The following is a 25192-nucleotide window of genomic DNA, read 5'->3' as shown; positions in this document are numbered from 1 at the left end:
TTATCAAAGTGCTGTCTTCTGAAGAATAGTTCAAAGTACTAAAAGTTGAACAATCACCGTGGAAACCAGTGGAACTAACAAGCACATGCCATAGGTGACTTCTCCCTTTTGACAACTTTGCTCTGTATATAGCACTTTAAGCCTCCCGCCCCCCAAAAAAATATATAATAAAGGGGAAAGTTATGGAAGAGTGATTTGAGAAAACATCTTAAGTATCCATTAGATTTGCATGTTTGTATGAAGTGGGAAGACATCTGAATTATACACCCTCCGGGCTTGCAGTGGTGAGTAACTTTTAAGGTCTGCATATCCGCAAATGACCTGAATTTTTTTTAAGTCCTTACAGTAGTATAAATATAGATAGAACTGTTTATCTGGGTTTCATTGTTTATATTTACAAGGTTTGCACAGTCATCAAAAAATATTTTGGGCTGCAATATATTTCCCATCTATCCGCCCTTAATTAGTTTTTTATCCGCCCTTGATTAATAGATCACATCTACCTACATCATATTTAGCAATATGATGTACATTCACAATATATTTAGAAAAGTCAAGGAAATAAATTCAAGGAATAATTAGTTTTCCTTAGCTTAGAGTTTTTAGCCTGTTTACCCTCCAACTTTCAAATATGTTGCAACTTCATTTAGATTTGCTTATTAATATTTGTATAAAATCTGCTCCGCAATGACTATTCTGAGTCAGTGCGGTATTTCGTATGTGGGTGCTGTATGTGATGTCGTTACCACATTTGTAGGTGAAATATTAGTGTTGCATGTGATCTGGGTCCCATGTTGTTTAAGGTTCTGTGTTTAACCCCTTAAGGACACATGATGGAAATATTCCGTCATGATTGACTTTTATTTCTGAAGTTGTGTCCTTAAGGGGTTAATATAAGTGCAATATGGGTGCGCTAATGTGATGTGAAAAAATAATAGGTGGTATATATGATATAGGTGCCATAAGCGTGTTATAATAGTTATATAATTTACTAATAAGTGCATCATTTAATTATAGAGAAAACGTGCAACTGGTAGGTGTTGTAAGTGATGTGGGAAAACATTGAAAATTCAGAGTAAGACTAACTACATGGCTAGATGTGACATTGGGCAATAAAAAGTCTTTTATAACGTGGGCAAACTTGTTGTGAGAGATACTTGGTATATATGATATGGGTTTCGTCTGGCGGAATGTTGAGTGCTTTTTTGATTACGTTTGAGTGCCATTTGGCATATAGGCATGATTTTATTTTTAGGTCCAGAATAAATCTGTCACATTGTGGTTTAGAAAATACTGTACCTTATACCTGTACATCATCAGAGAGTCACTACCTATATTTTCCCTATGCCTTGGGTATGTATTTTGCTTTGGGGAACAGTTGATGTTAAGATTTTAAAGAAAGTATACGTATTAAAATGAAAGTCATATTTGGTAGCGTGTCTAACCCAGTTCCGTCTCTTAATAAATCTGTTGACAATGTAATCATTTTATTATATTTAATAGCTCTATGGATGTTCTAGCTGTTAGCCAGATGCTCCTTCTGCTCCCTGTTAATTGTTATTTTCAGCAGCTGCACAATAGCTCGTCTACGTATGGAACCTAGTACCTCATTTACAATTACAAATATGCCACTTACATATTTTCTATCACAAAAACTCGGGAGCTGTGTGACGCAGGCAGCTCGCTTTCCGAACGTAGAAAATGAAAGGGCAAAGAAGCTCCTCTCGTCTCCGCCTGATAGCATTAAAAACACAATTTGCTTCGTACCTCCAGTTACAAACACTCAACTCACGTAAAATTAAATGATGTGTTTAACCAGGTTATGGCTTTACACCACTTGACATTTTATTTCCTTTAGAAAAAAACAAAACATTGGTTGCTTGATATAATTGTTCTGTGTTGCCTATGATAATAGCATCCATTAAAAAAAACAGAAAACCATATTAACATCTTCCTTGCTGACCCATATAGACACGAATAGACAACAAGACAACAACATATCGTAGACAAAATTTTAAGGTTAAATTACTTTGTCACATTTAAAAAGATAAATGTAGATGTTTTCGGAAAAGGAAAACGCCTATGGTAAGTAGTCAAACTCTTTGCTTGGTTTGACAATTTACCTGGTTTGACAACTTACCTGGTTGTTTCTACTTTCAGAGAGTCCCATTAACTCAATAGAACTAAGCAGGGCCAAACAGGACCACAATCATTGGCTGAGAGTTTCAGCTGAGCATTCCTGGTCTGCTACAGTGTATACTATTGCAGCCTGTGCAAAAATCCCTAGTGTACCGAGTATACAAGGGCACGCCTTTTCTCGTTCCCCCTAATCTTAGCTGGTTCCAAAAATACATCCCTAAGTATTGATCTACGACAGTTGGTTTAAAAGTAGGAGGATTGAAAGAGTGCCATTTTCAGTCCCCTCATTGTAATACAGAGGGACAGAATGGGGCCAAGGTACAAAAAAATTGTTTCACTGCATAGATTAAACCAGTGTTTCCGGAAAGTGTAAATGGGACTTTTTTGCAACACAAAACAACATTTAGCACATCTATACCTGTCAGAAGGGAAGTACCAGCCATTAGATGATTAATAGTCTCTAGGTTGCAATATACCTGCATGCTGAAAGTATTTTTTTTTTCTTAACCAGTTTTTCCTTTTCTACCTGTCTAACCTTACCTTCATTTTATTTAAGAAGAAATAATGAGTACACATGTATTGCTGTACATGCTAATGGCTTCTAGTTGAAATTAATGGAGATTCCTTACACATGCACAGGTCTCTTGAAGCTGGCCCCAATTTACCTTAAAGGCGGACATTATGACGTAATCCTTACACGCGCACTATTTCACTATTTTTATTAATTTGAATAGGAATACTCTGAGCTTGCTGTTTCCACACTCACAGGCCTCTACACCACTATTTTTTCCAGATTATTTTATTAACAACAACTACATTTTAAAGACAGTTATAACTCAAAGAAACCTTATTTTTAAATGTTATGGCTGTGAACCTCGCTACTAAATGACACTCAAGAGTTACTCTCTAAACTGTTAATTGCTGGGAATTCAAAGTTAATGTTAAGTGAATTTCAAAACTAAGACCAAATTAGCCAAACTGAAAACTGACTTGCTTGAAGATTTTTTTTTCTAATTTGCTTATTTGGACCAAAATTTAGAGATTCACTCTGATTTCCTGTCAACTTTAGTGAATGACTATGTCCCAAAGTAGGGCTCTTCTGAAAAATCACTCACTTGAGCACGTTTTTTGTGTGTGTTTTGGGAAGAGTTGCACACCAGTGTGGTAGCAGCAATATTATCATATATTACTTTTAATACAGTTATTCATATTTTTATATTGCACTTTTATAGATTGTATAAACAAAACCACTGTTTCGTAGATATACCCCCCAATTAAAACATGCATGCATTTAATTATGCATTTTTTCGTTGATTGTATGTCTGAAAAACAGTTTGCAATAGTTGCAGTTCTCTTGTCTGCCTTTGCAAACCCTCCCCTTCAAACCCCGCCCAGACTTTTTGTGGCTGTCCAATCACAGACTTCCCAATGCAGCTCAATGAGAAGTCTTTACAAGGCAGGTGCTCTGAGCAATGTCCTGCCTCTTAAATTTAGACCATTATCATATTGTATGTATGTATCTAAATATATATAACAATATAACTAATGTAGTATATTGTTGCACTATCTTGCACAGTGATTCAATCATTTCAACTCCCTCTCTCTCTCTCTCTCTCTCTCTCTCGAGCTCTAACCACGTTTACCACATTTTTTTATTGTATCTACATATATATTGAACATACCCCAAACTCTTTATGCTGAAATTACTGTGAGCAAGATGCAAAACCTTCTTTGTGAAATAGCCATGTCTAGCAATAACAGCCATATGTGTGACCATTCCATATGTAATTGTATGTAGCTATTCCAGAAAGGTAACTGGATGGACTTACATTATGAGCTATTGGCTGCCGTAAGACACCGGAAAGGGAAGAAAAAGCTTCCATACTCAATTAATTTTAAAATTAGCAAATAAGATTCAAAATATTCAATCTATGTTAATTTTCCGTGTATGTGTGATTCTTCAGAGTTCCCTTTCACACAGGAGAAACTGAGAATGCAAAAGTTAACATGCCATATTAAGTGTGCTATTTTATTAACATCATGCTCGATCTTTTCTTTCAATGTAGTGTGAAAGAAGAAGCAGACAAAGTGCCTGCCCTCACAGAGAACCCCGATGTGTAAGTACCAGCTCTCGGAAGAGTACTGACTGTGTAGAATTGTATGATGGATGGTTGGTGGTTCAATAATACTGGTCACAGCAAATGAAGATTCTAAAATGTTGCCTCTAACCTAACCTGATTCTAACTGCTTCCGTAAACTTGTTGTCTCAAACCAGAATGTCTTACCTGCAAGCCTAAACTTCCAAAACTAGCCCTCTAACCCAATGCCAAAAGACTGTTGTAACCTCTTCTAACTGTAATTCTGATCTACTAACCCTAGTTGATTACTAAAATGTAGCTTACATATAATTTATCTTTCAACGTCTATCAATTGCCGTCTTGCCATAATGATTACATAAGAGATGAATGGTGCATGCCATTTTCCAAGCACTGTAGTCTGGAAACAATTACAAACACACAGACCAGGCACTCATGGGTGAATTCTTGTACTTTAAATTCTCACCACCAGGCAATGTCCCAGCTCTTCAGAGTCTCAAACAAGCATAAAAAGCATATAATGACAACCAGCCAAAAAGCCACTGGCTTACAGGGCTCCACCCCATTGGATACCATTTTCTGGTAATACATTATGAGGGTGCTGGAAGACATCTATCCTCTGGTAACTACCAAGGAGTGATGACGTGATGAGTGAATTGCTGGATTCAACATCATGACTGACAGCAACATGTGGTCTAAAAAGGATCTGAATCTCCAGGGAAGATATCTCGTTCTTTAATATATTGTTAGTCTTTAATGATTATACTATGTATATTTTGGTTATTCCTGAATACACATAGAAATAAAAAGCACTCAAAGTAGAAACTTGACAAAATCTTTTTTTTATATTACCAATTACTGTCTTTAAAGACAGTATATCTACGTAGTCGCTGCTTCCTATAAATAAAGCCAATAGACCTTGTGATATCACAATGCTGTTATAGAAGCAATTGATCTGATTTCATCTTGTTAAGTTTATGTGAATGTAGAAAACAAATTGATCCCCATATCCAAGTCATGGTGACATCAGTGTTTGTTTAAATACCTTCGCTACAAGTACATATAGACATTTTATTACAAGGGTGATGTGTTATTCTTTGTATGCTTCTAGAATCCTGTGTTGCCCGAACAAGCTGATGGATGAAGATGAGAAAGACAGAGCAAAGAGGTGAATTTAGTGATTTATCATATCTGTTACAACGCTTAATATGCAAAGCTACCTCCAGTATTTATCCAGGCATTGGCTAAATCTGGCCATGGTGTCCCTTGACCGTCACCATGCTAAGAACATCACTGGAATTCTAGACCACTCCAGATGTATCATTTGCAAGCACATGGACTTTCGGGACGATTCTTCTTCTCAACATTAATCTTCCAGTCACTGTCCATTATTTTTAATTTTGGGCTCGTGTCAGCACCTCTGTACACAATGGCCTTAACGAGTGCTAACTGTATGTAAGCACAATGTGTGCCAGAGAGTATTACCAGGAAAGGCGTCTATAATACTCAACTAGCAAATGAGATTTAAGAAAATCTCAATCAATGTGCCCTAGAACATAAGAACAAAATGACTTACACAGTCAGTATAAAAACCTAGGGTAATAACATTATACCTTGCTATGAAGTGTGTCATTAATGTGATGTTTCAGAATACCAAATGGTCACAATTTAATCTTCAAATCCCTGATCTTTCCTGTACTTTGCATCGGCCACAGTGGTGGTGGTGTTAGTTACTAAACATTCTAAACAAGATCATTTTCTAACATGTTAACATAAAGGTCATCTATCGTTTGAGAGCACAGGTTTAACAGATAGGTCTTATCAAAACTATAATATAATACAAGAGAACTTGTTAACTCAGAAGCAGATTGTATATATATTTTTTATTTTCCTTATAATGCAACAATACATTTCAATGAATAGATTCATATGAGCAGATCTGGTTGAATTTAATTCTTATGATAAACAATGATTCATATTAATTTAATTGGAGGGAAATGACTAAGAAAGATAATCAAAGAAATACTTAAACTCCTTTATTATATGTCGTATATGAAATTACATGTAAAGCCCAAACCAGACTTGCTTCTAAAGCATCAAGCAAACGTCTGTTTTAGAGACATAGTACCACAAAGGTCAGCCCAACGCCTACACAAAACTTCCTGATGCTAGCGTGGATAGCTTTGATGTAGAGATAAAATATGTTTTCATTAAAAAAAACACTTGATAAAAAATTTTCGTGCAGTGTAACATTTTTGCTAAAATAATTCTGAAGGATATATTTTATTAAGTGCTTTCTTTTTGTGGGAAAATATAGTAAACCTAGCTGATCGACACAGCCAAAGTAAAGTGGTTTATCTCAGAAAAACATTGGCACATTCTAGAGCAGGCAAAGGCAACCTTCGGCACTGCAGATGTTTTGGACTACAACTCCCATGATACTTTGCCAGCATTATGGGTGTAAGAGCATTGTGGGAGATGTAGTCCACAACATCTGGAGTGCCGAAGGTTGCTTACCCCTGTTCTAGAGATTATGCAGAGTAAATGCCTGGTACAAAACGGCTAAAGGAACATTTCAATCCCCCTGCAGTGGTTATGGTGCCTGGAGTATACTGGTGCCCTCCCAGAGTAAGTATACTGTTTAAGAATTAAATGACAACTTACCGGGGACGTGATGGGTTAATACTCGGAACTAGTGTACGGCTACTGTTGCCCATCTAATAGTCATTTTATGTGTTCTGTTTAGGGCATCACGGAACAAATCTGAGAAGAAGAGAAGAGACCAATTTAATGTCCTCATTAAAGAGCTCTGCACTATGCTACAGGGCCATGGGCACCCTCTTAAGATGGACAAGTCCACAATATTGCAAAGGACAATCGATTTCTTACAGAAACAGAAAGGTATCTGGTACTAAGTAAATTAACATGGATCATGTATTGCATATAAAATAATTTAATTGTCCTGCACTAAAAAAAAGATTGGACAAAACTTCAAAAGCATATGCAATGAAACTAAAGCTAATTCCCTGATTGCTAAGTGATTTACCTAATTAAAAGCAGTTACAGATACATATTCCGTTTGCTGCGTGCTGTGTGCTGAAATACTGATATGCTTCTTTGTTTTCAGAAATCACGGCACAGACAGAAGCCTGTGAAATTAGGCAAGACTGGAAACCCTCATTTCTTAGTAATGAAGAGTTTACTCAGTTGATGTTAGAGGTAAGATATCGCTGGACTGGAATAATTTTTTATTTTTTAAATCTTTAACTCAGAGGTAAGATATCGCTCTCATGTAGGGTCCTGACTTGTTGACTGGTGCTATGTTCTGTAACTACCAGTATGACTGTAAGTAATAAAATGGGTGATTTTATTACTGAAACTGGAATGGTCGGAGTATGGACAAATTTCAAGCTATTACAGATTAGGTCTCACCTCACTACCCATCAATTCCGAGTTATTACTGTCTATATCTGACATTACTACCCATCAATGTCAAGTTATTACAGTCTAGATCTGACATTACTACCCATCAATTTCAAGTTATTACAGTCTAGATCTGACATTACTACCCATCAATTCCAAGTTATTACTGTCTATATCTGACATTACTACCCATCAATTCCAAGTTATTACAGTCTAGATCTGACATTACTACACATCAATCCAAGTTATTACAGATTAGGTCCGACATCACTACCCATCAATCCAAGTTATTACAGATTAGGTCCGACATCACTACCCATCAATCCAAGTTATTACAGATTAGGTCTGACATCACTACCCACCAATTCCAAGTTAATACAGACTAGCTCTGACATTACTACTCACCAATTCCAAGTTATTACAGTCTAGATCTGACATTACTACACATCAATCCAAGTTATTACAGATTAGGTCCGACATCACTACCCATCAATCCAAGTTATTAAAGATTAGGTCTGACATCACTACCCACCAATTCCAAGTTATTACAGTCTAGATCTGACATTACTACCCACCAATTCCAAGTTAATACAGACTAGCTCTGACATTACTACCCACCAATTCCAAGTTATTACAGACTAGCTCTGACATTACTACTCACCAATTCCAAGTTATTACAGACTAGGTCTGACAACACAACTCTTCAAGTTGATTACAGAATACGGTTGACAACACAACTTATAGATTCCTTGTTATAGCAGGTTAGTTGATGCCATTACTCACCAGTTCCATGTTATTACAGCCTAGTTTTGACTCATCTTATATTTCCAAGTTATAGACCTATACTACTATTCCAACGTTTAGACTAGTTCTGATATTGGCAAGTTCTGACACCCCAGTTCACTCTTACATTCACATACAAGTGATACATTTATACTGACACTACACAAAATAAAACCTTGCATTCATCTACTCACGTTAGGTCAAAATACATCCCTGTATATGCACGCACTGACCCTCTACATTAGTATTCCAAGATATGCATATAAACCCTAGATTTCGCATTATGAACATTCTGTTTAAAAAGAACCTGAATTTATAACAATAGCCCTGAACGTGAATACATCCACAGTGACCCTTTACATAAAGAAACCTCTGCATTTGCACAGTGACCTTAAACACAAGTCCCCTGCATTCACAACTGACATTGTATTCAACCCACCCTCATTCATGCACTAACACTACACACAGCATGCTGACACTACACCCATGGTGGATGTAATATAGACATCACAGTAGAGGCCTGGGATTTTATAAATATTGAGTCGTGTTTAAAGGGTTAGCAAAGACCATAGTATATCTGTTTTTAAAAAAAGCCATGACAGGGGGCGGAGCTTGACCGCGATCGCGAACGGACGCCATTTCACGGAGCTCCGTGTGTCCCAGCCGCAAAAACCCGACAATAGGGGACAGATCCTCTCTCCCTACCTGCTACAGGCTGTCACCAAACAGGGCAGGCGACCGGGAGAGGACCTATGCCGTTTTTTCAGCCGGCGAGGGTCAGGAGACAGAAACGAAGACTTGAGGCCTACAAGCCCACTCTGAACCCGACCTGGTTGGATCTGCTGGACTGCTGGCGGCCTCCAGGGGCACCAGAGGCTGAATTCTTCCAAGACACCCCTCAATCACACCCAGCACAGATGGGTAAACGGACCCAGAAGCCCCCCCTGGAGCCACAATCAGGTTCCAGGGATATAGGGGCCCTGTTACAGAGAAACCAGGCAGCAAAAATGGCGGATCACTGATCACCACAAACTCCAACAGAGTCTGCACAACCAGACCCCCAGCCAGAACAGGTACCTTGTACTGCAGAGAGCGCATTGGGGTCGGCACCGGTCACTCAGCGGGACTTCCGTAATCTGGTCCAAGAGCTTAAGATGCTTCTGGTGACAGACGTGGCAAGTATCAAAGCAGACATTCAGGCAGTGGACACCAGGGTGAAGGCCTCGGAAGAGGACATAGCAACACTCAGACAGGGGCTCTCAGACCTCCAAGCTACAGTTCTAACCATGCAAACACACCAACAGGCCCTCTCACTCCATTACACCGCTCTTGATGACAGGTCACGGCGCAACCACCTGAAAATCAGAGGGATCCCAGACACAATCATGCCGGACAAACTGCCCCACTATGTGAGGCGCCTAGTGTCCGCCATACTGCCCCAGGCCCAAGCCAAGACATTTTCAATAGACGGGATATACCGCCTACCGGCTGCTGGCGGACCCACCTCTACAGTGGCGAGAGACGTGATAGTCCGATGCTCCACTTCACATGACAAAGGAATCCTGATGACAGTGATGCAGGGCAAGACGCCACTACTCTTCGAGGGGCACAATCTCTCATTCTACCAGGACCTCACCAGGTCCACATTGCAATGGCGACGATCCCTGCAACCGGTCACAAGCCACCTAAGAGCAACCGGAGTGGAATACCACTGGAGATCCCTAGGTTCCTAGTGGTCAACCATAAAGGGACTGTGCATAAACTCTCATCGCTGGCTGAGGCATCTACTTTTTACAAAGCCCTGGGAATCCAGAACCCGCAGACCCAACCTGAGCGACACCCCAGAGCCAGAGCAGAAGTGCCCTCAATGACACCCGACCCGGCAACAAGAAACCTGAACTCTCAAGGGAACATACCTACCCCATGAGGCGCAAGCACAGAAAGTTCAGCCCAGTTACCCCCAGTTATTCTTTTTGCATTGCAGACATGGCGACATAACACACACCAGACGGACACAGTTACGTGACAACATAATAAAATGCAGCCTGCTTAAATGGTGCAGACACCACTCATAAACCGCAGACCGAACGCAACCGCCCCCCCCCCCCAACACCCCCTTGGTTAGGGGCACATGTAGAAGACAGCCCGCCATCACCACCCCGAATGGGGTACACACCTTCATACACACGCTAGCGACTGATCTCCCTAAGCTAACTATACCCACTTGACAGAATGCCAATGCACTCGGACTGGCTACGGGGACGCATATGACAACCCAGTCCCACACATATGCCTGTAATGTATGATTACATACTCCCCAACCATCTTTTTCTCTTCTGTATCCCAAAATGCATTGATATGAAACAATTTCAATAAAAAGAGATTGACAAAAAAAAAAGCCATGACAATGGGATTAGTAGGGATTCTGTTACGATAATTGATAAAACATAAATATTAAATAAAGACTGCTCTCAAGTTACAATGCAGAAAATGTAAATTAAGAGAAAAATAAATTAAGAGGATGCCCTTCCCTAATCTTGTTATGCAGTGTTATGTACCAGTGTATGCCAACTTGTGTGCACGAGAAGTCGCTGCCAGTATTACCTTAGTCATCAAGCTAATTTATTCCAAGACATAATGATTCTTGCTCAGAGTAATAGCATTCTTCTTGTCTCTGTGGGTTTTCTTTTAACTTGGGCAAGTGGAGGCAAAATATGTCAACAACTGAAGAGATTGTTTTCCTTGTAGAAAAGGGAGTGGGTAGAACTGGCACAAGCAATGCTGCCATTATTGTGGTAATAGGAAGAGCACTTGAGGACGCTGCACTGTGGGAGAAGCTTGCCTGCAGGGTATTGTCAGCTTGGCAGCACCTTGGCCAGAGCAGGCTGGAAACTTTAAATCCAAAAAACAAACCCAAGTTAAAGGGACACTCCAGTGACCAAATACAAAAAGTTTCAAATCAATGTTTAGTAGATATACCCCTAAAGAAAGCATGCATATGCATTTATTTATGCCTATTTTTTTTTTTTGCATTGGTGTTAGATATAAAAACAGGTTGTCTTGTCTGCAGCCTTTGCAGACCATCCCCTTATAACGCAGCTTAGACTTTCTGTGGCTGTCCAATCACAGACTTCCCAGCGAACTGCAGCTCAATGAGAAGTCTTTGCAAGTCTGAACAATTGACCCCCTCTCGAGTTTAGCTCCACTGTGCTAAACAAATAAGGTAGTAGCATGAACAGCTGTCTGATTTACAGCCAGGGGGTGTAACACAGATTACTTATAAATGTGCCAATTTCTCTGGAAATCTGCAGTTTTTGTAAAATTTAAAAAAAGAGGACACACTTTTTGCACATAAAGCAATTCAGCAAGCTTAAGTGCTTTATGAGTCTGGAGTGTCCCTTTAAAAGCAAATATAGACTATCACCGCCCCTACAAGCTCTGACTGCTGATTATGTCCAAAGTAGTCAATAACGTACCTAGTATTTCTGCATAGAGAGCCTATTGAGGAGCTCATAGCATGTCTGTCAAGGCTTAAATCCTTCTAACTTAAATTAGAACTTTGCAAGTCACAGAAGTGAGAATAATATATGGCAGGTCAGTTACACTGTATCATCACAAACATCTTAGAAACACATTACTTCAACTTTTTCAATGCCGTAATAAGTATAACATTTATAAAATGTGTCAGGTTTTCTAAAAAACATATTCAATATAAGAAATTCAACATGGAATAGAATCGTCTGTGAAACATTTGTAGCTTCTGCAAGCCATATGACATAGTAAATCTGGCTTTAGTAAGACTCGGAAAAGAACCATATTTCTTCGAAAGATAAACACAGGAATTAGTCATGGATAGAGCAGTCATATTAATCGGTGCAGTCTAGAACTGAAAATAGAAAGTCAAATGAGGGAAAATAATCTGGGGAGTGGGGGGAGAATGGGATAAAGGTCAAGACCTACTGACCTATAAGAACCCAATCCGAATTTAGCTACTTAAACCAATAATAATTAAAGCTGTCTCAAGGGTGCTTTAGTCTACAATGAAAATCCTACAGAGTTATCTACATGTGTAAATATACAACTGTTTAGCCGCAACATAGTGAACAAGGCATCCCCTAGGTTTGGGTGATTTGCTCAGCCAAGTATATGGTTTGACATCTTTATTTATATTTTTTCACTCTCTGAAAACTCTCCCGGAGGAGAGGAAAACTGGAATCTGGTCCCAAACCGAGACATTGTCACCAAATCCCAGATTTTCTGGAGGTCTCTTTAAAAGCCTATTCAGCATGAATGAAGCATAGGAGAGAGTGCAGAAAACATAAAAACATAACAATAAAAGTTTAGGAATTAAAAGCTATCTAAGATGCGCTTAATGTTTGTTGTTTTCTTTTTAAGTACAATCCAACGTTAGTTTCCAATAGACGCTTCCCCGTTAATACAACTTTTATAATATGTGATATTTAATATTATTGGTTAATTAGGGTAATCAGTATTGTAAATATTACTAATGCACATAAAAAAGTTAAGATACATTTCAAATTCAGCATTCCAAAAAAAGTGACTTCCAGGCTGATAAGAAATAAACATATTCATCAAATAACTCAATCAAAGTGACATATATCTCAAGATCCCTTCTTTATCCATGCAAAGCTCTACAAGAACAGACGATAGATAGCTAAAATGTTCTGCAAGTATACCATTGATGGATGTGTTTGCCAAACATATGGACTGGTGACTAAGTCGGTAAACATCTTGATTTGGTTTGTTCACTGGAGATATACTGAAAAACAGAATATATTTTAGTTCCGGAGTATGGTGGTTTCTTTATCAGCTGCTATTGAGAACGGTTGGGGGTTAAAAGAAAAGAGTCAGATTTGCCTTGCTCCTGTAATAGATTAAGGCCCTCTGTATCTAAACCAGTTTTAATCCTATTTACCTTTAAGCGCAGATTTAAGTAGTGTCATTTTCTGTTGTCTGAGGATGCCAGGTTACATAAAATTCTTTGTTCTGTCTGCTAAGTTATAAGACGCATGCATTCTATATAATGCATTAGAACGTTTCACATTAATTCATTTCTACAGAGGTAAGTTATCATGGAGAAAGTAAAATATTTGTAGACGATGATGACAAGATTTGGGCTAATTTTCAGGCTGATATTCATGGGAAACGATTGCTGTAGCAATCTAGTTCTCAAACCAGTCATCAAACGCCAACAGTGCCGGATTAAAGGATTACTTAATTCCGTTCCAATGTAGTTATTGATAAAACAAGGTCTCTAAGCGTGAGAACAACTGCTTCGACTTATGTCCCAACATACAAGATATCTGGTGTTGAACTGTAAAGGTTGTAACATTCTACATGAGCAAGTTGGTTAGACATCCGTGCACATCTAGACTACCATGACACAGATCACACAAGCTCTGTAGAAGCAGCATCGGTTAATACTTCTGCATATGCATAGTATCAGATTGCACATGCATAGAATGTTTCTTATATATATATATATGAAACCAGAGGGCTGCACTCACCTGAACATGCATAAAGGGGGTGCTGCTGGGGGGCAATTTATACAATACGCAAGATCCAGCGCACTCACTTATCCACCAAACAGCAACTTCAATGCTGACAGATTGTTTTTTTTTTTTAAAAACACCTAATCTAGGCAAAAATAATGGGGGTGTAGTTACATTATATGATCATACATTGCATAAGCCTGCCACAATGTCAATGTGCCCCATCTTTGGCAGATCCTACTCTAACAGCCTAATGTCTGCTTTTATGAGATTAACCCACTTACTTGGGGGGGGGGAGAATTCCATATGGGGCTCTCTCAGGGCTGCCATCAGAAATTTTGGGGCCCCTGACAAAGCACAAGGTCTGGGCCCCCCCTCCCCCCCGCCCCCTCCCTCCCCCCGCCCACGCCCTACCTAGTCTGCTGACAATGATGCAGGACTGAATGGGGTGTGTATAGTGGAAGTGAATTAGAATGTGTGTAATGGATGTAGTGTTTGTGTGTATTAGATACTGTTTGTGCAGTGAATGCAGAGTGTGTGTTTGTGTAGCAGATGCAGTGTGTATAGTGAACGCAGAGTGTGTTTGAGTAGTGGATGTAGTGTGTGTACAGTGATCTAGTGTGTGTTTGTGTAGTGGATGTAGTGTTTGTATGTACTAGATGAAATGTGTTTAGTGGATGCAGTGTCTGTAGTGGATGTAGTGTGTGAATTAGACGCAGTATCTGTGTATAGTGAATGCAGAGTGTTTCAATTTGTGGTGGATGTAGTGTGTGTACTGTGAATACAGGATGTTTGTGTAGTGGATGCTGTGTGTACAGTCAATGCAGAGTGTATGTTAGTGTAGTGAATGCAGAGTGTGTGTCAGTATAGTGAATCCAGAGTGTGTGCATAGTTTAGTGAATGCAGAGTGAGTGTTAGTGTGTAATAGATGCAGAGTGTGTGTTAGGGTGTAGTGAATGCAGGGTGTGTCAGTGTAATGAATGTAGTGTGTGTGTAACTTTGTAGTGAATGCAGAGAGTGTGTTAATGTGTAGTGAATGCAGAGAGTGTGTTAGTGTGTAGCGGATGCAGAGTGTGTGTTAGTGTAGTGAATGCAGAGTGTTAATGTGTAGTGAATGCAGAGAGTGTGTTAGTGTGTAGCGGATGCAGAGTGTGTGTTAGTGTAGTGAATGCAGAGTGTGTTAATGTGTAGCGAATGCAGAGTGTGTGTCAGTATAGTGGATGCAGTGAGGGTGTTAGTGTGTAGTGTATGCAGAGTGCATGTTGTATTAGTGAATGCAGTGTGTGTATTGTATTAGTGTATTAGTGTATGCAGTGTGTGTGTTGTATTAGTGTATGCAGTGTGTGTTGTGTTAGTGTATGCAGTATGTGTGTTGTGTTAGTGTATGCAGTGTGTGTGTTGTGTTAGTGTATGCCGTATGTGTGTTGTGTTAGTGTATGCAGTGTGTGTGTTGTATTAGTGTATGCAGTGTGTGTTAGTGTATGCAGTGTGTGTGTTGTATTAGTGTATGCAGTGTGTGTGTTAGTGTATGCAGTGTGTGTTGTATTAGTGTATGCAGTGTGTGTTTTGTCAGTGTATGCAGAGTGTGTGTTGTGTTAGTGTATGCAGTGTGTGTTGTGTTAGTGTATGCAGTGTGTGTTAGTGTGTAGCGGATGCAGAGTGTTTTAGATTTATTCTAGAGTTTTAGATTTATTCTAGAATACTGATGCAGTGTTTTATGTATGTATGTATTTATTTATTTATTCGTTTTAGTTAAATGTATTGTTTTTACATGCAAGTCAAACAAGTTATGGATCTCAAAATCACATTACGTGTATCAGTAGATTATACAAGATTATGAAACTGATATGACATAGAGCATCACAGCAAATAATCAATTATATAGTTTCCCTTCCAAACAGGATTTTGGTTTAAATGTGTGTGCACTGTGTATGTTTATGGGGCTACTGAAAAAAAAACCATAGGGTATTATCTATAGTTTCCGCTGAATTACCTTAAACATCGCCTGTCTACCCTATCTCATCTTGTGTTTCTGCATGAGATAGATTTGAGTATTTTTAACATTATTTCTTAGAATGCTGGCACTTTTATAACTGAGTGATAAGGATCTGACAGTTAGAATGGTAGAGAGCTGCCAAGTGTTAAAGGGAATGGTATAACACTGACCATTAGAAAGCTGTGCAGCTGACATTGCATAATGATGTTCTATGAAATAATACGGAGGTGACACTCAGAGCTCAGTCATGAGAATAATAACTTGAGATTGTCAAATTAAACTGAATAGTGCATGGAGCTGCTCCAATATTGAAGTACTGTGTCATATTTTTTGTTACATTCTTCTACACTTATTATAATTGCTTCTTAAAATAGATCCAGTTAAACATAAATTATTGGTATATTTTATATAAATTCTTTGGTGGGTTTCGTGTCTGAAAACCAGCTATAGAGTTTGGACTAACCGTATTGTTTTTTTTCCTGTGAATTAGGCACTTGATGGATTTCTTATTGCACTAACCACTGATGGAATGATCATTTATGTGTCCGACAGTGTTTCATCGCTTCTTGGCCATTTACCGGTAAGTTTGGTTCTTTTCATCAACGTTCTCAATACACATAGGATTGAGGAGAATTTACTGGGGAATTGCAAAAACGTATTTGCAGCTGAACTAGAAAATTAGCAGAACGGGGGGAATGTTTTTATTTAAGATTCTTTTTTTGCCTAAAATGTTGAATTGCCTTTTCAGTTCTCCTCTGTTTCTGGATAATAATATTTTTTTATTTACTTTTTTGGTAATAATATATATTTATAATTTGGTTTATCCATATAATCCATTCTATAAGTATCATGTGTCTTCTCTAACTATTCCAATACCTTCATGAGCATGACAAAGCATTCTTTTGTACCAGTCAGATTTGGTGGACCAAAATATATTAAATTTTCTCCCGGAAAGGGAACATGGTGAAGTTTACAAACTGCTGGCTCCACACATTCTCATGACGGAACCTAGCACGCCAGACTTTTTCAACAGTAAGTATTGCAATTATCTTGTCATCAAGTATACTATGTTATTGATATACTGTGAGTGGGACATAATGAACACAGGCACAAGAACCATGGGTTTAATATATATTAACAGCCAGATTAACCTACCCCACAGAACTTACTGTCAGTCTGGGAAAGAAAGCAAATGCCCATCACCAATGGCAGAGGACACCTATGAGAATGGGTGAGTGGTCAGTTGACGGACAGGCAGACTTATGGTGGATGGACGAATCAGCTTTGAGTTGGAGGTGACTTAATAAGGTAGACTAGAGTAGTGGTGAAGTTTTTACATCTAAATTCTTGTTTAAGGGCAAGAGATTAAATGAAAAATGCGTGTAGTTAGAATTACTTGACAGGATTTTGTCCGTGAGCAGTGCTGTGTGTTGAGGCGAATGCCAGCCTGTCTGTTCTGTAAACACTGATGAGGATATATATACACTTAATTATAAAGTGTGGATAATTGGCAAATGAATTGCAAAGTCGAAATTGCGGCATTTTTTACAATTTGACCTAATTTGGTCTAAAATGTATAATTCACTTCTCAACAGACCACAGTTCTCAGTTTAGTGCATTGGTAAACCATGATTAGAATACTTCATATAAAGGGATTAATTTACCAAATTGATAATTGTGATTGAGATTAATAAAAGGGCTCATATATGTTAGTAAAGATGAACGTAATAACGTAGAGTTAATGCTTACTGGTGTGTAGAGTAAATGCACATCCCATAATGCACTCTACCTGCGCATTGAAGCTACAGATCCCATAATGCTCTGCAACTGCGCATTGAAGTTACAGAAATGTAAACAATGGCTTATTAATGAGCCACACTCTGCCCAACTCAGGAACTCTTTGAAATTCTGAGCTAAGTAACTAGATTCATATTTTTAGAAATGCTACAGAAATGTGAAATGTAATTGTTTGTACAGAAAGTGGTAGAAGAGAGGCATACACCTCAAAATAAGCTAACCATCTGTCATCCCAATTCTAACCAAATAACCTGATTTTTTTTTCTCGTAGATGAAAAACAAGTGGAATTTTGCTGTCATTTAGCAAGAGGAAGCCTGGATCCCAATGAGCCTCCGACTTATGAATATGTCAAATTTGTTGTAGATTTTAAGTTTTTTACTCATGGTGAGTACTGGTGAATGATTGTCACATCTATGTATACACGTCTCACTGTAGATGGTTATTTGTGATATGATCTGCTTACCCGGGACACCGAAGAAATTCAGTATTTTTTTCACAGAAACAAACTGTGTGTAAATGAAATATCCATTCACTGTAGAAGATAAAAACCGATGCAGTGGAAGAGTTCAGTATGGTTAGTCACAAATGACCAGAACAGGAAATGAAATCAACAATCCCTCCACATTTATAGGAAATAGATAGATTCGATGGGCCAATTGGCTTTTCTCTACTGACATCATTAATGATGTTTATTCACTGACTCTGAATCGTAGTCAACTGAAAACTATTTGTAAAATTTAGACAAAAAATATTTGGAAAAACCCTCCAAACTGTATTATACCTTAACTATTTTTTAACTTGAATTTTGCAGTTAGATTTTCAATTTAAGTAAAACAGGTATTTTTAACAAAGCATGTTTGACAATAGGGAATAGTAAGTAAAGAGGGCCATGGCTAAACCAGTTTAGAATCTAAACGTATGTAGCATATTTAGTTTGGGTTTATTACATTCTAACCAGTTAGAATGCACAGCCAACATTTGTTGTCAACTGATAACATGCCCTTACAGTACCGATACAATCAGTGACTTGTCGCCTGGGTATCATTGTAATGACTAATCAAATTATCCCTAATGTTTACGTGATTCATGACACTATTTATTTCTTCATAACATTTAGCATTAGTAATTAGCATTTTTATACCAGGAAACACCCATCTCTAACATAACTTAATATCTATTTCTATAGGAAGTTAATCTATTGCATTAATAATATAATATGTCTGATTGGCCAGCAGTAATTCTATTTTAAAGGATTTTAAAATTAAATTAAATGTTTACCCCAGAATACGCCAACTGAAAACATTTTGAAATTTATTTCCATTTCACCTATTTAGCTTAAATTTCGAAATATACTTTCAAATCCTGACAGCCACATTTTAGTAAATACCTGTTTTCAATTTTCAATAGTTCTCATTTTACATTTACTTTTTTGTTTAAAATATTAGGGATAGGACTGTGGTTTGTAGCAACGCATAGTACAATCTTGAATGTACAGAAAATGAAATAAATAATTTTTTTTCTTTTTAAATTGTGGGGGTTCACTGTCCCTTCAAACGCATGTCTCAAGAACATTTACTGTTATAGATCTTGTAATCGAAGAATAATGAACTAACTCTCACTAAGTTCTATTTCTAACTCGCTGTCGTAGTATGTAGAGGGCACGATAAGATCATGCAAGATGTGCAATACACCTGAACTGCTGACAGGACATCTTGCATGTGATCCCTATAAGAAATGCAATTTAAATTCTTTGTTGTTGATGTGGTTGTCTGTCGCATTGAATTGCAGTGCCTACATCTTCATATAATGGCTTTGAGTCTGCTGTTGCAAGGGCATTTCGGTCAGCCAATGAGGAGCAGATATGTCTGGTAGCCACAGTTCGTCTTGTAACTCCACAGTTTCTGAAGGTAAGCAGACAGTAACATGGTATGGTAATGAGATGGATTGTGAGCTGCAGCAAATCCAGTTTCAGAGCTATTTGAAGAATGTTTTCATGTACAATACCTGTGCGGGAAAGTGGATGTACCATTCTCTCTCGGTTACAATAGAATATGGATTATTTTTGTCCTTCAGCAGGATCTTCTAAGATCATTTATTCTTAATGTAAGATCCTCCAGTAAGTATATAGAATTATTATTATTAGAAGATGTACTCAGTACAGGCAATCCTCCATCAGCTGTTAATTACAATCCAATGATAACCAAATATCCACAGGACAAAAGATGAGAATCTTTTGAGTTGCAGTCAAAAGCGTCTATGGAACATGGTTGAGATATTATTGCAGCTGTCAAAGAGTTACATTTTGGGCACCTGTACTCTAAATAAAGAAGTGGCCAGCGTAATTTATTTGTTTGTCTCCTTACACACCCTTGGCACTGCCAACACCATCAAGTGTCAGTTAAACTTCATGTTTTATAGTTACATTATTCTAAAAGTGATTGGTAAGCTGAGTCTGAAATACGCTAAAAGACTATTATTTTATATTTTTTATAAAAACTCATTTACTTGGTTTAGTCAACATTCAATATGTTAAAAAAAAAAACACTGCATTTGTTTTGTTTTGTAGGAATTGTGCAACATTGAAGAACCGTGTGAAGAATTCACATCAAGGCACAGTTTAGAATGGAAATTTCTGTTTTTGGACCATAGGTAATTTTCACAACTTTAATTTCCTCTTAATCTATTATGTTGACAATATTTACAGTACACTATACAGTATCTCACAAAAGTGAGTACACCCCTCACATTTTTGTAAATATTTTATTATATCTTTTGTTGTCAACGGTTTATTTTTTTTTTGACAATCTTTATTTAGTATCTTTTTCCATTGAAAATACAAGTAAAACAATAATAAATATTACAATGTGTCCATATCAACATCAGCGACTGTACTAAGAGAAAACTGTGTCGCGAAACTATGCACGTCTAACAGTTGGTCTTTACCCAATGTACCAGCTTGAGTTCAGGCCTGCAGTTGTGGCCTTTTCGGGTTGTTAGGCATTACGTATTGTGACCTCAGCTATTTTGGTGATTTTGGTCGCCTCCCCACCATGTGTACCCGCCAGCGTTCTAGCATACCTTGTTTGGCGATAGTACGCCGGTTCTCCACCTATATGTTTGTCGTAGCTGTACACTTAATTTTTATTGTTAAGAGCCCTTTTAATGTCCAGGTTGGGTATATTACTGTTGTGTTCACGGTATGTAATCTACAGTCCTGGTGGGCAGGTTTTTCACCATTGTGGGGCCTACGGGCTGGTGTAGCTAAGCTCTTCGGGCACTTGTTGCTGGCAGTCAGTCCTTGAACTGGGCTAGTTGGTCATGGAGGATGAGCCCGGGTTTCTGTCTGTGCCACAGTCAGATGGGTAGCTGGTGTGGGAGTCTGTGTGTTTATTTCGGGTCGGGTCAGGTTTCTGCCCCTGATGCTACTCAATTCTACAGCTGTGTCTCTCTACCTGCTGATTATGCGGGAGTCCAGGGTTATGTCTCCCCTTCTGGTACATTTTTCCTATTTTGGTGTTGTAGGCGTAGGTAACATGTTTCCATCTAGTTTTAACAAACTATTGTGTGCTTCCCGTCCTGTCCAGGGACGGGTCGTGTCCATAATGTGGGTCTGTCTGCATGATTATGTAATCCTTCTTCTGTCTGGGTTGGTCGTCGGGGAAACGGTCCGTGGTCCAGTCATGGGGCAGGGGGGTGGGCGTTGTCGACATAAGGGGAAGGGGTAGGTGGGGGTGTTAAGTATGTGTGCTCCTGGCTTCTGTGGGCTCCTGAGGTGTCGCACTCGGGGTCGCTAATCTGTTGGCTAGGTATGCTGCCCATGGATACCAGGTCAATGTTGTCAACGGTTTAGACATTTATTGCTGTGTGTTGAGTTATTTTGAGGGGACTGCAAATTTACACTGTTGTACAGGCTGTACACTTACTACTTTACATTGTAGCAGAGTGTCATTTCTTCAGTGTTGTCACATGAAAAGATATAATAAAATATTTACAAAAATTTGATAGGTGTACTCACTTTTGTGAGATACTGTATGTTTTATAAATTCAAATTTGGCAAATACAGACTATTTGACCTGGTGCTATGGTACTGAAGGATGATAATTATTGTTTAAAACTTATGCAAACTCATTTTTTTTAAAAAGTTTGTGAGATATTTTATGAAACTCCATGGGTGCAAATAATATGCTATTAGAAAATATTGGGCTAAACCCTCCATAACTCCGCTGTGGCCAGAATTTGAATTCTCGTAGAATTCCTAACAGTTGAGACTTATTGAATAACTATGAAGGTTTTCTTTTTTGAATCCTGAAGATTGTTATTTTTGGTATTTTACAGTTTTATTTGTTGAGCGGGGAGTATAAGACCTACAAATTATACACTTGTTCTTCATAAAATCCAATGTTGCTCTCTCATTTGTTTTGCCATATTGGTCTTTGCCAGATGTAACTCACTATGAACACTGAATGAAGTAAGATGTGTCAGATGTCCACACCTTTAAGCACATATACACACCCAAATCAAGGATATTTTGCTGTGTCTGAATGGGCTGGGGAAATAGAGAGAGGTGTGGATGTTCCAATGAAGAATGTTACAAGTTAACAACTAGAAAATGGTTAATTATACAAAGAGCACAGTTAAAATGAACACCCTCCCATCCTGTTTCACAATATATTTACTGCGTATCGCTCACCGGTAATGAAACACGTACCAGCACATAGTGGTTTCAGTCATATTGGATTTTTTGCCAAATGTCCCTTTTTTTTTTTTTGTTTATTAAATTTCACTTCTTAAAAAAATGCTTACTTTAAATTATATGTTTGCTTACTTTTATTTGTCCAAGAGTTTTATAGTTCTAAAACACATTTTATGAAGTTTTTTTTTTTTTACATTGACTATTTTTCTTTGTACAGTCATTGAGCAGTTTGCGTGTTGTAGTGGTTATGGTACAGTAGTGCACCCCCACTGTAAGTAGTCAAACCATTTTAGAAAGGTTTGATAGAAAGGTTTGACTTCTAACCTAGGGTTCCCCATGCACCGCTTCCCACCTCCACTATTTCCGACAGAGAAGCTCTCTATCTAAGCTCTGGCAGTGCAGGGCTTAGCTCACTGGCTGATGTTCTCACCCAACAAGCTAGCCCTGCACTTCTTGGATTAGCGTGGGAGCTCTAACAAATGCTCCAGACATTTCTCAATGTAGCATAGGTGGAGATGCATTCTGAAATAGCTTGACTACTTACAATGGGTGGGTGCCAGCGCATTGTAGTGGTTATGGTGCTTGGAGTGTTCCTTTAAGTATGTCTGGTTATTCATGTAAATTATCCAATAGCATTTTATGGGATGTAGAAGTCTGGCATTAGTTTATTGATATCAGTATACCCTCTGGTCATTGACCATGGCCTAAACTCAAGTCGTAAAATGATTAAATATTTAATCAGTATCCCTTTGATGCCTCCCTGACACTTTAAACTTTACTAAACAAGACACACATTAAAAACAGGATATTTACCAGTAATATAGAGCTAAGTCTGTTATGTAGTTAGTTTGAAATACTAACTGTTCCTTTTATACTAACGCATATTCTCCTCTTTAACTTTTTATTTTATTTTACTTAATGTTTAACAATATGTATGGCTTTAAATTAAGCATAATGTTCAATTGATAAATATGCAGGTAGAATAATTCATAGTTTTACTGGCAAACAAGAGAACAAAATGTTCTAACAACAGGTTGTATATAGAGCAAATGTGAAATGTAGATCTTAACACTTTTTATTGACTTAGTTTTACAATATATAAATACTGGCTCAAGATTGATTTATTTTTTTTCCATTTGAATTTTTTTTTTTCATGGATAAAAATAAGGAGGGGGTACAGAAGAGAAGAAGGGTGGGGGGGGAGCAGAATCACAATATTACGTTATTAAGACATCTCATAGTGCAACAATGGCAATAAATAAACATTGGTACATGTAGTATGATCTAAACAGTAGCACAAGTGCTATTAGTCTAATAAATACATCAAAAAACATCCCATTTGGGTATTGAGGATCAACATCTCGCATTTCCCTTAGTTGACAGGTGTGAGAGTCGATATTTGCCTCCTACAGACTTACAGGTCTCTCATGGTGTTGACCAAGAGATATAGACAGGTTCAAGCTAACTGTTTCATATATTTTCTGTGATGTACATATAGATACCCATGTTACAAGAGTGGAAGCTATGAGAAAAATACATCAGTAGGTTGGCTAAGTAGCCCCCGATCTCCATGTGTCCTACACGGACCAGGCCTCAGTACCTATCCTCGAAGGGGGAAAGACGGAGGGGAGGCCACTTTCGTAGCTATGTTGTCTGTCTATGTCTGCTATTAGTGCAGGCAGTGTCGGAGGGGGGCTCAAGATTTTAAATGGAAAGCATCACATTCGCTCTTTTTAACTGGACCACTGAATTATTTTTGAAGTTTTTAAAAATTTAGTAATAATGTGTTAATATTTGGGTTATTGAGGTGTGGGACAGGATATGCTGGAAAGGTAATATTTTCTGAAAGTTTTAGTGAGTGTGTAAAAGTGTGCAAGCCGAACCACAAGGATTAAAAGGATACTGTAGGCAATTAAACAACTTTAGCTTAATGAAGCAGCTTTGTTGTATAGATTATACTCCTGCAGTTGCACTGCTCAAGTCTGTCAATTATGAGTTAAATCATTTTTGTGTGGTTTTTTTATGCAGTCCCTCTCTTCTGACTGTGACTGACACAGCCTGCATGAAAAATAAGTTGGATTTTTAATGAGTACAGTTTGTTTATTTTATACGTTTTTATCTAATGTTCTTCAAATTGAACTTTAATCATGCACGGGAGGCTCCTGCAGGCTCTCTTTCCAATTAACAGAGCACACTGTGTAATAGAGGAAGTTTAAACATTAGTTCTCTTTTTATAGGAAATGTGTAGTGAGGCTGTGTAGGTCACATGCAGGTAGGTGTGGCTAAGGCTGCATAAATAAAGCGATTTAACTCCTAAATGGCAGGGAATTGAACAGTGAAACTGCAGTGGCATGGTCTATACACCAAAACAATCCCATTAAACTAAAGTTGCTTTGGTGCTTATAGTTTCCTTTTAATGTGTTAAGTAAAAACACCTGCCTCTGATAAAGGAAACTAATTATTTTATACTGATATGGGTGAAGGCTTACAAAAACATTAGTGCTTCATGAGGCTATATTAGTCTGGCCACACAATAATCTAGCCACATCTAGAGTCTCTACCCTGAGAGTACCACCGACATCTGGCTCCTGGAAGGTTCATGACAATTCTTATATTTGGTCTGAAGGAAGCAACATTCCACATCAGCACAGTATTTATTACACTAGTTATAACGCGCTCTGTGATACTTATTCATTTTAGGGAGACTGTGAAGTAGTTGAGAGGGCTATAGGAGGGAGTGTTTGTCACAAT

The 25192-nt window shown here is 38.1% G+C and overlaps 1 protein-coding gene across 1 annotated transcript in view; it reads left to right on the top strand.

Moving 5' to 3' along the window:
- The first annotated feature begins 4209 nt into the window (after positions 1–4209).
- The window catches only part of PASD1 (PAS domain containing repressor 1), a 44508-nt gene continuing 23525 nt past the window's right edge, over positions 4210–25192 (top strand). Inside the window, exons 1-9 of the mRNA XM_063433518.1 lie at positions 4210–4256; positions 5347–5403; positions 6982–7136; positions 7363–7454; positions 16441–16530; positions 16862–16982; positions 18019–18132; positions 19537–19655; positions 20315–20397. Coding sequence (XP_063289588.1) covers positions 5372–5403; positions 6982–7136; positions 7363–7454; positions 16441–16530; positions 16862–16982; positions 18019–18132; positions 19537–19655; positions 20315–20397 — 806 coding nt within the window. The 5' untranslated portion in view covers positions 4210–4256; positions 5347–5371. The remainder of the gene's footprint in view (positions 4257–5346; positions 5404–6981; positions 7137–7362; positions 7455–16440; positions 16531–16861; positions 16983–18018; positions 18133–19536; positions 19656–20314; positions 20398–25192) is intronic.

The sequence above is a fragment of the Pelobates fuscus genome, chromosome 9 (assembly GCF_036172605.1).
Source record: "Pelobates fuscus isolate aPelFus1 chromosome 9, aPelFus1.pri, whole genome shotgun sequence".
In the NCBI taxonomy this organism is placed as follows: domain Eukaryota; kingdom Metazoa; phylum Chordata; class Amphibia; order Anura; family Pelobatidae; genus Pelobates; species Pelobates fuscus.
The sequence above is the reverse complement of the archived record's forward strand: the minus strand, read 5'-3'. Positions and strand labels throughout refer to the sequence as shown.